General features: G+C 38.4%; 2 protein-coding genes across 2 annotated transcripts in view; one reads left to right on the top strand and one right to left on the bottom strand.

The window, feature by feature from the left end:
- The window catches only part of slc36a1 (solute carrier family 36 member 1), a 38,373-nt gene extending 29,606 nt beyond the window's left edge, over positions 1–8,767 (bottom strand). Inside the window, exons 1-6 of the mRNA XM_079631327.1 lie at positions 8,495–8,767; positions 4,592–4,701; positions 3,795–3,906; positions 3,631–3,721; positions 1,051–1,139; positions 38–127 (exon numbers count right to left, since the gene is read on the bottom strand). Coding sequence (XP_079487453.1) covers positions 38–127; positions 1,051–1,139; positions 3,631–3,721; positions 3,795–3,906; positions 4,592–4,619 — 410 coding nt within the window. The 5' untranslated portion in view covers positions 4,620–4,701; positions 8,495–8,767. The remainder of the gene's footprint in view (positions 1–37; positions 128–1,050; positions 1,140–3,630; positions 3,722–3,794; positions 3,907–4,591; positions 4,702–8,494) is intronic.
- A 490-nt stretch (positions 8,768–9,257) lies between these two features.
- Positions 9,258–10,461, top strand: atox1 (antioxidant 1 copper chaperone). Its single transcript, XM_079631326.1, has 4 exons — positions 9,258–9,383; positions 9,571–9,643; positions 9,886–10,036; positions 10,190–10,461. Exons 1-3 carry the CDS (start codon positions 9,378–9,380, stop codon positions 10,008–10,010), a joined length of 204 nt encoding a protein of 67 aa, XP_079487452.1. The 5' UTR covers positions 9,258–9,377; the 3' UTR covers positions 10,011–10,036; positions 10,190–10,461.
- Positions 10,462–13,350: the final 2,889 nt, after the last annotated feature.

Here is a 13,350-nt window from a genome sequence, read left to right as displayed (position 1 = left end):
CTGCCTTGTAAGCACTGAAACAAAGCCATTCAGTTACCTTCCCCACACTGAGTGTCTGCTCAGCCATGGCACGTTCTCCATGCCATGCTCCACTGCATCTCCATAAGAAAGAAAGGGCTTGCCCATCCTAAATATAATAAAAAAGTGTGTCATTTAAGTCAATTACATGACAGAAACACAAAAACTTAATTTATATATTCTACTAAAAATGTTCCTGAACAAACACCAAAATGTAATTTTTAAACCATGGATTAATTAACTAATTTGGTCCATGAATTCAAGCGACAGCCCTATATATATTATATATATACATATATATATATATATTAGGACTGTAAACGATTAATCGAATCCAAAATAAAAGTTTGTGTTTACATAATATATGTGTGTGTATATAATTATTTTGTATATATAAATACACACACAAGCATGTATATATTTAAGAATTTTTTTAATTTACATATAAAATAGTTATATTTATATAGAATATAAATCATATAAAAATCTATATGCAGTATATAAATACAAATATATACACATGCATGTCTGTGTATTTATATATACAAAATAATTATACACACATATTATGTAAAAACAAACTTTTATTTTGGATTCGATTGATCGCAATTAATCGTGTTCTTTCGTGTTTAAAGGGATAGCTCCCCCCAAAATAAAAATGTTGTCATATTTACTCATCCTCAAGTTTCTTTCTTCTTTTGAAGACAAAGGAAGATATTTTGGAGAATGTTGGTAACCAGTGAGTGACAGTAGCCATTGACTTCCATAGTAGGAAAAAAAGAATACTATGGAAGTCAATGGCTACCGTCAACTGTCAGGATTTTCATTTTTGGGTGAACCATCCCTTTAACACTGACTATATGAAGCTTTGAAACTTTTGTAAAAATATCTGGAAAGATACAAATGATAAAGCAAACAAAACTAAACTCTAATTCACCATGGTAGAACAACAAAAGGGTGTCGTGTGTCAAAAAACCTGTCAAGAACATGAGGGGCGGTATTTCTAAAATCATTCAAGCTGTTTATTCTTACTTTACGCTTAGATGATGTGCACATTTCACAAGGAGGTTCATGCAATGTATAGCCACTATTCCCATGGCCAGAAGACTTAAAGGCCCCACCTGCAACATAAGAGACGGAGAACATCAACACAAGGATAAAGCTGGTTTAACTTGCAAACGGTCACCTCTCTTTTTGAACATAGATGTGAAAATGCACAACACAAACTTAACTGGAAATAAATATATTTATTTAAATCTATTTTAAAATGTAATTTATTCCTGTGATGGTAAAACTGAATTTTAAGCATCATTACTCCAGTCTTCTAATATGCTGATTTTATGTTCAAGAAACATTTCTTATTATTATCAGTGTTGAACACAGAATTTGCACACTCTAATTTTTGTTTCTGCATATTTAAAACACTTCTTAACATTTAACTGGTTAGGTTTGTGCATCCCCACTATGCAGTCTAGAGAACAATTTGGGAGGAAGGGTTTTATATGATAAGGAATAGTAATGTTGTGGTGCAACTACACAAAGTATCCCTAAAAATACAACTGACAAAAAGGTCAAAGCGTGATATTCGTCTGGCAGGAGGCATTCTTCAGGGATGTGGCTACACATCTGTGTCATCGTTGATAAGGTGGAAACACTGTCAGACTGTGTATTGTTGTCCCGGTGTCCTCACCTGATGCTGAGAGAGGTTGCTCTTCAGAGACTGTAAACATGGCTTCTAAACTTAGTTTGTGCTATCGACATGAATAAAGCACTAAATTACGAACATTGTTGAGGGTGTGCTATTATTATTTTTTAAAGTCATGATTTGACTGGTGCATACAATTAAATAGAAACAAAACAGATATATATATAAAAAATATAAAAAATTGACATATTACTCTTCAAAAGTTTGGGGTCAGTACAATTAACATAAATTAAAGGAACCGTATGTAAGATTGTGGCCAAAAATGGTATTGCAATCACTTTCAAATTACTGTAGAGCGGTGTATCCCCTCCCCCTCCCCCTCCCCCCTGTCTCGAGGTTGCCAGATAGGTTTCGTAACATTAGACAGTTTTTATCCGACTAGAGTTAGGGTAGATTAGAGCAGACTAGAGCAGAGCTGGCAACCCGGATGCCGAAACACTACTGACTTCGTGATTGGTAGATAGGTGGAGGGTGGCGCTTCAGGCCAAAACACAAGATGACAACATCAACATCAGTTGAGGGCTGCAACTTCACTTTTAAATGACAATATCCTGGCCGGACTACTGTTGTCAGTGATATAAGTATTTGAAACGAACATGATTTCCGAATGTCTACTGACATATCAAAGCCATTTTATGATTAATTGAAATCTTACATACGGTTCCTTTAATACTTTTATTCAGAATGAAGGACATTAAATTGATAAAATATTGGAAGTAAAGGCGTTTATAATGTTACAAAATATTTCTATTTCAAATAAAATCTTATTTTGAAAAAATAATTTGAAAAAATATGAAGCAGCACAACCGTTTTCAACATTGATAATAGTAAGAAATGTTTCTTGTGCATCAGATCAGCATATTAGAATGATTTCTGAAGGATCATGTGACACTGAAGACTGGAGTAATGATGCTGAATATGTAGCTTTGCATCACAGGAATTAATTACATTTTAAAATATATTAAAATAGAAAACAGTCATGATAGCACATTAATAATGCATTAAAACACTAAATTGTAATAATATTTCACGATATCACTGTATTTTTGAACAAAGAGCATAAAATACTTTGTATTCTCTAATAGAACATCGGAAATCTTTTTTTTTTATGGTAGTGTACATCGAGGTAGGAAAACAAATCTTGAAACCAGATTATGAAAGATGCAAGTATTAAAAATATAAAATAAATGTTATAATTCTAGTCTTTTGTTTCCTTAAATTCTGTAAAAAGCCAGCATTTTTTTTTATTAATATTTATTTTCATGCCAATGACACTAACATTTCTTCACACTGCAGAAGTCGCACTGATCACCAATATTTACCATGGATTTGCTGTAGTATTAACACCAACTGTAACCATGGTATTTAGGCAGAAATGTGGTATATTCATATTAAATGTAAATATATTAAAATAGTCATGTATAATGTATTAAATGTATAAGCGGAATGATAAAATATAACAGTCATTTTTGTTCTGAGTATATGCCATTTTTATTTTTTGCATTTATATTTATACTAAATGTGCTTAGGTTTCTGTTTCTCATAACAAATACCATAGTTTATAGAAACAATATAGTTGTTTTTTGCTACACCTTATACTACCTCATGACCAGATCTCAGTCAGTGGGAACAAAATGACAACCCATAAAAATACTGTTCTCTAACCAGAAGGCTGTACACACATGAACAATCACGGTTTGTGCCGCCCGTTCAAATACACTCATAACACTTATGAGAAGGAAAAGATACATGAAAATGAAAGGCTGACATGATGTTGACAATAGATCATGTTCAGATAAGGACATACAACAACTGCCACAATGAGGATACAAGATAAACCAGAACAGTTAAAAATAAATCCGCAAAATCATAATGCATTAATCTCCAAATTAAATGTTCTGTCCTACCACGAGTCCTGCATTCTTCACAGCCAGAGGCAATCCGAGCAGTCCCGTGCCAATATTTCCTTTCAGTAAATGAATTATAGTCTGGAAAAAACTGAACAAAATGAAACAATTATAATAGGTCAATGAACATAAAAGTTTTAAAAGGCGAAGATCACAGTGCTTACGAGGATCCTGTTCTTCCTCCGATCCGCTCATATTCGGTCTGCCGTGGGGAACCAGGTGAGCGGATGGGTTCGTCTTCAGTGGGGCTCTCTTCTCTTCTAGAAAAATCTGGGCCTAGGACCAACACACAGATATAGCTTTCATATAATATTAAACATTGAATAGAAGAAGAAAAAAACACATACACCACTGTTCAAAAGTTTGGCGTTGGCAAGATTGTTTTATATTCTTATGACTGCCTATTTATTTGAACAAAAACACAGTAAAAGCAGTTATAATCGGTGAAATATTATTACCATTTAAAATAACTGTTTTTGGTTTTGATGCATTTTGAAATGTAAATTGTTCCTGTGATTGGAAAGCTGAATTTTCAGCATCATTACTCCAGTCTTCAGTGTCACATGATCCTTCAGAAATCTTTCTAATGTGCTGATTTGACATTTCTTATTATCACCAATGTTGGAAGCAGATGTGCTGCTTAATCTATTTGTGGAGACTGCGATACACTCTTTTTTGAGGATTATTTAAATGAATAGAAAGCTCAAAAAACAGCATTTATTTGAATTCAAAATCTTTTGTTACATTATAAATGTGTTTACCGTCACTTTTGATCAATTTAATGCATCCTTACAAAAAAAAAGTATTAATTTTTTTACAAAAACAATCTTACTGACTTCAAACTTTTTGAACAGTAGTGCATGTTTGTTCATTCAACATCATCTTTCACTAAGGTTAGCAAAAAAACAACAACAACAACAGTCACAATCAGTGTTCCATATTGCAAAGGAAATTGGTTTACCATCCTGATAGTTGCTATCAGAGGCCATGTTTGCTTTGGTAGGGTGTAATTTGCCACTGATAGCTTCACTGATCAAAAGCTTCCCTGCGGAGACGCTGCATCTACAGGAACTGTGATCGCAGACAAATGAACAGAGTTAATAGCCCTCCTAGAACACACGCATGACGCACACAGTGCCCTTTCTGTGCCATCTCTTGAGGCTGAAAACAATATGAGGATTTTAAACATGCAAAATGACTATGCAATCAACATTAGTCATATCGGACACTTTGATGTAGCAGTGAGAATTTCACACAGCAGCTCAAATGAACTACTGCATCATTCACAGCCACAATCTGTATTATTATACATGTAGAAAAAGTGCCGGGAAAGAATTATTAATGCGTCGTCTAATTTTCAGATATAGTTGTGAATCAAAAAATGATTCAACCTCCATTGCAAATCTGGTTTATTGGCAAAATCTACAGACTTTCAGCTGTTTGCAATGAGCCAATCAAACACAAGTAATTGAAATGGCTCAACACAACAAATGTTTCACATGGTTTTCCCAATTTCATCTGAAAATGCAACTTTTAATGTCTTCTGCCATTTTAAAATTATTCAACCCCTTAATTTCAAGCATCTTTAGTACTTAAAACTCCCTTTTACTGTTATGAAGTGCTGCAAATGAGATGTATAACCAGACACAAGCTTCTGGCAGCGTTTCTGAGGAATCTTCGCCAATTCCTCATGAGCAATGGCCTCCAGTTGAGTAATATCCTTGGGTTTGCGTGCTGCTACCGCCTTCTTCAAATCCCACCAGAGATCTTCTATGGGGTTCATGTCAGGTGACTGATGTCACTGTTGAATCTTCCCGGACTTCTTCTGCAACCAACCCTTGGTGGAGTTTGATGTATGCTTGGTATCATTGTCCTGTTGGAAGGTCCAATGACGCCCAAGGTTCAGCTTCCTCACTGATGGCATGACGTTTTCTCCTAGGATTTCCTGATACTTCAATGAATCCATCTTGCTTTCACACGCTGCAGGATTCCAGTGCCAGAGGATGCAAAGCAGCATATTCTTTTCAGCATATGCTTCATTCTCCTTCCTCCAGACATACAGCTGATCTTTAGGGCTGAAAGATTTCAGTTTTGGTTCATCGCTCCACAGAACATAATTCCAAAACATCTGTGGCTTATTTATATGATTTAAGGAAAATTGGAGCTGACTTTTCTTGTGCTTTTGGGTCTGTAGTTGTGAACGTCTTGGAGTTCTGGCATGGAAACCGCATGCGTTTAGTACGTGCCTTACTGTGCGAGCTGAAATCTTAGTGTCTGTTGCCACCAAGTCATACTTCAAGTCTTTTGCAGTCACTCAAGGGTTTTTCTGAACTTGCCTTCTCAGAAATCTGTTTGCAGCCGTTGATAGCTTCCTTTTTCTGTCCCGTCCAGGTAGTGTAACCACGGTTCCTTTAACTTTGAAATTGCAAACTATACTTCCAACGGTGTCTCTAGGAACATTTAGTGCCTCCGCTATCTTTTTGTATCCCATGCCTTGTTTGTGAAGAGCGATGATATCTTCTCTTAACTTTGTGGACCATTCTTTTGACTTTTGACATATTTCTAACATGCAGTCAAACGTGACACTCAACGAACCTAGCCAGTTCAGGTATTTCATGTGTTCTTGCTCAAGCACACCTGGTGCAACTAATGAAGCCATTGATTAGTTGCATCAGGTGTGCTTGAGACAACACCTGCTTTGCAGATTTGCTCTGTTGTGAGGGATTTATTCAGGTTTTTTTTGAGACTGCAGAAGACATTAAAAGTTGCTTTTTACCACTTGAAACATTTGTTGTGTTAAGCTATTTCAATTACTTCATTGTAAACAGCTGAAAGTAAATTTAGAAAATAAACCTGATTTGCAATGGGGGTTGAATAATTTTTATTACAACTATAGCACATAAAAGTGCTCTCTCTCTCCATTTGAAATAGGCTCAACATATTTTTCTTCTTCTCCCTCTCTATATAGAGCCTACTTAAATATCAGAAGAAATATCTTGACACCATCAAAAGACCATGTAATGAAGATATTAATACTCATGAGTATGAAATACACCAGTTGTGTTGTGTATGTCAGAAAGATGTCACAACTATTTGAAACTGTTCCAAACCACATTATGTGGAAAGATTTTAGACAATTCAGCAAACTCATTCAGTCACGGAGTAAAAGCTGTAACTGAAATTATTAAACCACAAATGATAGACTCATAAAGCTCTTTTGCTACAGTTATCGGAGCATGAATACCACACAGATGATAATGCAAAGCAGCTCTGTTGTTCGGTGCTAGCACACATCTAAAATCAATGTTTGACTTTGGAGTGGCCATGCTTTGCATTATACACTGTTCCCATTGACTCCTCTGTCTCGGTATGTAAAAGTCAAATCAATAAAAAAACAGATCAATGGAAAAATAAAAGCCTTTCATGACCATGAATTTCACTTGTTATTGAATAAAATTGTCAAGTGTTAGTTAGTAAAATATAATTGTTCATTGTTTGCTCTTTGTTAGGTCACACTGCATTACCTAATATTACAAATAAATATTTTGATTATAAAACTATTAGTAAAAATATTAAAAAATATTAGTAAATGTTATGATTAACATTGACTAATTTTAAAAAATAAATGTTGTAGAAGTATTGGTTATTGTTAGTTCATGTTAACTAACATACAGTGCTTAGCATTAGTGAACACACCCATGCTAAAGTTGACTAAAAATAGGAATAAAAAAATCATCTTTTGGAAATCTTAATGCCTTAATTACCTATGTTGCCCCACATCATCACATACCCTTCACCTTACCTAGAGATTGGCGTGGTTTTATTTCAGTTAACCTAATAGCTGGTTTGATTTGCATTGAGAGGTGATCTTATGGAAAGTACCCCATGGCAATCTCTAGCTATGGTGAAGGGTGTGTGATGATGTGGGGCTATTTTAATTACAAAGGCCAAGGGAACTTTATCAGGATGCATAGTATCCTGGATCCATGAAATAACTGTCCTTTAAAAAATTTAATCTGCCTGCCTCTATAGGAATTTAACATAGGAGTGTCCTGACTTATGCACCCTGGAAGAACATTTATTTCTTTACGATACATTATTCATTCACAAAGAAAATTGGTGTCCTTAAAGGTTGGAATTTTACTCTTTTAAAAACAAACAAAATTAAGGCATTAAGATCAATTTCCAAAAGATTATTTTTTAGCATGGTTAGTTCACTAATGTTACGGGAGGTATAACTAGGTCAATGTAGTATAGCATAACGGTAACACTTTACAATAAGGTTCATTAGTTAACATTAGTTAAATACCTTAGTTAACATTAACTAAAAATGAACAATACTTCTACAGTATTTATTAATATCAACATTTAATAATACATTATTAAAATCAAAGGTTGTATTTGTTAACATTTAGTAATGCACTGTGAACTAACATGAACAAACAATGAACAGCTGTATTTTTTTATTAACAAAGATGAATAAACTGTAACAAATGTATTGCTCATTAACGTTATTATTTCATGTTAGTTAATACATTAACTAATGAACCTTATTGTAAAGTGGTACCAGCATAACAGTATTATATACTACTAGGAAATAGCACTAGGAAATACTGGGAAGGCAAGGCACTCAATATTGAAGTGTAACGTTATTTTCACTTAATGTCTCCCTTTACAGCGTTCACGACATTAATCTGCAGTAATAAAGTGTAATTCTTTCAAAAATAACCAGTAATATGTCCTGAAGTTCCCAACAGCCTTCAGCTATCAATGCTGTGATTGCTGTCACAACTGAAGGTCTTGTCTCCTGTTTATGCTAATGTATACGTTAGCTACATACATGAGATGACAGACTTGGACTTACCGTAAGCACAGCTGAATGATATACACCTAACGTTACTATATGAAGCTTATAAAGTCCATATCTGAACCCGGATATGCTACCAGCACAGACGCGAACAGATGAGCAGACATGATCTGATCCGAGTCTGCTGTCCTTCTGTGATTGTGCTGCTATCCGCTGAGATCTGATGATGATTCTGCTGCGACGCGACGCGCGCGTCCTCCCACTGCTGCTGCTGTCACATGACAATCAACACGTGGTGGTCAGCTGATTTCACTTCTGCCTTTACAGTCTATGGTACAGAGCAAACCAACCTTTTATATACTGTCTATGAAACCAACAAACATGACTTATGTTTCTGTTTTGAAAAGGAAAGAGTTGATCCACAGCCCATGCATCCACATCCCATGTTGCGCCTTTAGCTAAATTAAAACGAACATAAATTATGTTGAAACAATCACATTCGGTATAATTAGCATTCTTTTTTTGTATTTCTTATTTATTTTATTATTTCAATTATTTATATATTTGTTTGCTTGCTTGTTTTAATATTATTATTATTATCTCTGCAGAGGGACCGTCGAGCAAATGGGATCATGTAAAATTATTTATTGTACGTTTTTAAAACGTTTGTACATTGTATGAAAAGTAACTCTTTGCCTCGTAACCGTAATATAAACGTGATATTTATTATAGAAAATTATCTCGCAATATTCGCACTTTGAGGGGATATATTGTACGTTTAGTTGGTGTTTCAAATGAACGCTTTTGTTCAAAAATATTAGTAATTTAGTGATAAGCCCTAAACTAAACAGCGCGTCATCATCTGTGCAGCAACAGCAACAGTCCAAGCAAAAGCGAGTCTGTGTAGACTTTTGAGCTGACAGAGACAATCGGATCGATCATGACGGTAATTTCACATTTAATAAAAAATGTAACTCACAAAGATCAGTATATATTTTGCTGCCAGATATCTGGATATCGTAAATCACTTTTTTTTTTAAAGATAATTTCGTAGACACTTAACGTTAGCTTTGTAGCTAGCTTGTGATCCTCTCTCAGAATTTAATCAAATATGTTTTCTTCATTCACGACAGACTCACGAGTTTTTTGTTGACATGACATGTGAGGGATGCTCTGGTGCAGTAACTCGAGTGCTTAAAAAACTGGGTAGGCATTTCTATATTTCAAACAGTCTCCTGCTGTAAGTCGTTTTAACCGTGTATTAACCTGTCAAAGCTATTTAAACTTGATGTTTGTGCAAGTGAAACTACATTTGTTAAAAACATCCTAAATGTAGCTTAATTTCATTTTCTATTCTTCTTTTTTAATTAGATATGCCTTTTCATGTGGGGACATTGCCCCTTTAAGTCTGTGTCATAGTTCATAGTTCAGTTGTGTTTTTTTAGCAGATGTCAAGTTTGACATTGATCTCCCCAATAAGAAGGTCTTCATTGAGTCAGACAAAGACACAGATGTTCTTCTGGAAACACTCAAAAAGACTGGGAAAACTGTTACCTACATCGGGCCAAAATGAAATATTATACATTAAAAAACTATAAGGTGAGAAGAAGCAGCTGCCATTAATTGCAAAGTACTATTGATTGTGGTACTTTCTCATGATGGTGATTATGCAACACAGAAATGTTGCAGTTGAGATTACCTAAAGTGGATGTGTTGAACTGTATTTTGATTCTTTGAACCATGTTTTAATAGATCAGAATCATGCGGCTTTGGGATTGTAAAGTGGGACCGGACCGTTCATCACACATCAGATAAATCATGGCGTATCTTCGGGACCACTGAAGGAAATCTGTTCAGCAGAGCATCATGAAGTGCAGATATAAGGCAGATTTTTTTGTCAATTATAATAATGTTGAAATCTAACCGTTTACAGTGTGGTTGTTTCCATGCTACACTTGTCAGCTTGGAATTGTTGTAAGTCTCCAGATGATAATTCAAATAAAGATTCCTGTATTTACATAAAATTTTGTGAATGTTTGGTGCTTATTTAAAACTAGTATAATTGAGAAGGAGATTCCCCCCTTCTATGTAAAGCACTTGAGTGCAGAGAAAGCGCTATATAAATTGTAACAAATTATTATTAAAGGATAATTCCGGTATTTAACACCTTGAGTCTATATTGTAGTTTGTTTTGGATGAACAAGAGTGGTGGACAACATTTTTTTGACAATGGTTCCTCTCTCGAGTTTTTGACTATAAAAGAATTGGCCATGGACCCATTTAACATTGGAGTCAATGGGCATGTCCGAAAATGTCATTAAAACGTACTCGGTTACTAACGTAACCTCGGTTCTCTCTAGAAGAGGGAACGAGTACTGCGTCGAAGAACGCTACGGGAAAGATATTTCTTTGTCGAGATTGAAGCCTAAAATTAATCCTTAATTTTGTAATAATGTAAAACGCTTTTCTGAAGCATACAACCTAGGCGGAGCAATACAGCTCACCCATTGGCTGCTCTGCCAGAAAAGCACAGCCTATGCGAGGCCAGGACGCTGACCAATGAGGACGCTTCGCGCCCTTCTGCGTCACCTCCCGCCCAAACAGGCGTGGCCTAGGCCTATAAATACGAGCATAGCTGTCTAACACGCCGATTTTCGTCAATGAAGCGACGCAGCGCGGACACGCACGGCCATGAGACGCAGTACTCGTTCCCTCTTCTAGAGAGAACCGAGGTTACGTTAGTAACCGAGTACGTTCTCTTACGTAGAGTTCTCTCGTACTGCGTCGAAGAACGCTACGGGAACCCCATGTAAAACGCCGTGCGTGCTCTTGGACCGACACAGACACCTAAGGGCGCGCGCGCCCTGGTATACAAGTGCCTACCCCAAGAAGTATAGGGAGAGCGGCTAAATTAGCATCATCCCTTTATAGTAGTGCCTCATAAGGCATAATAGCATATATATGTAAATATAGATATATATGAGGGGTAATAGCATGCTCATGGGACACATTGTCAGTGAGTGATGCTTAAACATTGAAGTGACCTGGGCCGCACAGCGGGGCAGGAACACATATACATATTAACACTGAAGTGACCTGGGCCGCAGCGCGGGGCAGGACACTAATACATAGTCTTCTAGACCGAGAGCAGTTTAGCCTGCAACGCAGGAACCTCTAGGTTATAGAACCTAATAAATGTAGACGGGGAGGCCCAGCCTGCCGCCATACAGATATCTTGTAGCGAGATTCCGCTATACCAAGCCCATGAAGAGGCCATGCCTCTCGTGGAGTGTGCTCTGATGCCCAAAGGGCATTCCAAACCTCTAGATGCGTAGGCTAGCGCAATGGCGTCCACTACCCATCGAGACAGACTCTGTTTCGTCGCGGCTCGCCCCTTGGAGCGTCCACTGAACGAAACAAAGAGCTGCTCCGTCTGTCGAAAAACAGCGGAGCGGGACACATAAGCTCTTAATGCCCTGACCGGGCAAAGGGAGCTATTTCCGTCCTCTGAAGCCGGCAGGGCCGACAGGGAGATGACCTGAGCCCTGAACGGTGTGTTGAGGGACTTAGGCACGTACCCATGCTTCGGTTTCAATACGACTACAGAGTCGTTTGGCCCGAACTCCATACAAGAAGCTCTTACTGAGAGCGCTTGCAAGTCTCCCACACGCTTCACTGAAGCGAGAGCCAAAAGAAACACGGTCTTGAAAGACAGGTGTTTCATGTCAACTGAGTGAATAGGCTCGAAAGGGGCCCCTTTCATAGCGTTCAACACTGTAGAAAGGTCCCAAACGGGGACTGAAGGAGGCCTTGGAGGGTTTAACCTCCTGGCGCCTCTCAGGAAGCGGACCACCAGGTCGTTCCTGCCTAGTGAACGGCCAAGCGTTGGATTAACGAACGCTGATATGGCAGCCACATAGACTTTGAGCGTGGATGGGGTTCTTCCCTTATCCAATAGCTCTTGCAAGAAGGAGAGAATCTCCGGTTCTCCACACTGAAGTGGTGACAGACCTTGATCTGAACACCATCCAGAGAACACCGACCATTTGGAAGCGTAGAGCCGTCTAGTAGACGGAGCCCTAGCTTGCTCGATCGTGTCTAACACTCCTCTTGGGAGGTTAGCGGGTACCCGTTTATGGCCCATACGTGTAGGGACCAAAGCTCGGGGTGAGGATGCAGAATCGCGCCCTTGGCCTGTGAGAGGAGGTCTCTCCTCACTGGAATCGGCCACGGGGCAGTACTTTTCAGTCGCATCAAAGCTGGGAACCAGGTCTGATTCGTCCAGTATGGAGCAACCAGTAGTACCGAGCATCCGCTCTCCTTGATACGCTCCAGCACTTGAGGCAGGAGTGAGACAGGAGGAAAGGCATAGAGCGGACGGCGGGGCCAGACTCTGGCCAGCGCGTTCGCGCTCTTCGAAAAGAATTCTGGGCAGTGAGCGTTCTCCTGGTTTGCAAACAGGTCTATTTCCGCTCTGCCGAACCTTTTCCACAGCAGACGCACTGTCTGTGTGTGTAGGGACCACTCTCCCGTAGGAACATTGTTCCGTGAGAGTCTGTCCGGGCCTACGTTCAAGTGGCCTGGCACGTGTATTGCTCTTAACGAGCGCAGGTTGTGCTGGGCCCACACCAGTATGCGTTCCGCTAACCTGAATAGGTTTCGGGACCTCAGGCCACCCTGGTGGTTTATGTAGGCTACTACCGACACGTTGTCCGAGCGGACCAGGACGTGGTGTCCTTTTATCCGGGGACAGAAACGCCTCAGCGCAAAGTCCACTGCCATCATTTCCAGGCAGTTTATGTGCGGTAGTTTGGCTCGCTCTGCCCATTGGCCAAAGAGCGGTCTGCCGTCGAGCAGTGCTCCCCAGCCTGAGGTGGACGCGTCCGTGGACACCACCTTCAGGCTCGAGGAAG

Source organism: Phoxinus phoxinus, assembly GCF_949152265.1.
Source record: "Phoxinus phoxinus genome assembly, chromosome: 12".
Taxonomy (NCBI): Eukaryota; Metazoa; Chordata; class Actinopteri; order Cypriniformes; family Leuciscidae; genus Phoxinus; species Phoxinus phoxinus.
This window is presented reverse-complemented; position numbering and strand designations above follow the sequence as displayed.

Bases quoted from the DNA above. Each gene is read 5' to 3' on its own strand.
- atox1 (XM_079631326.1), top strand. The intron at 9,644-9,885 runs GTAGGCATTTCT...TTTTTTTAGCAG, and splicing joins TCGAGTGCTTAAAAAACTGG to ATGTCAAGTTTGACATTGAT.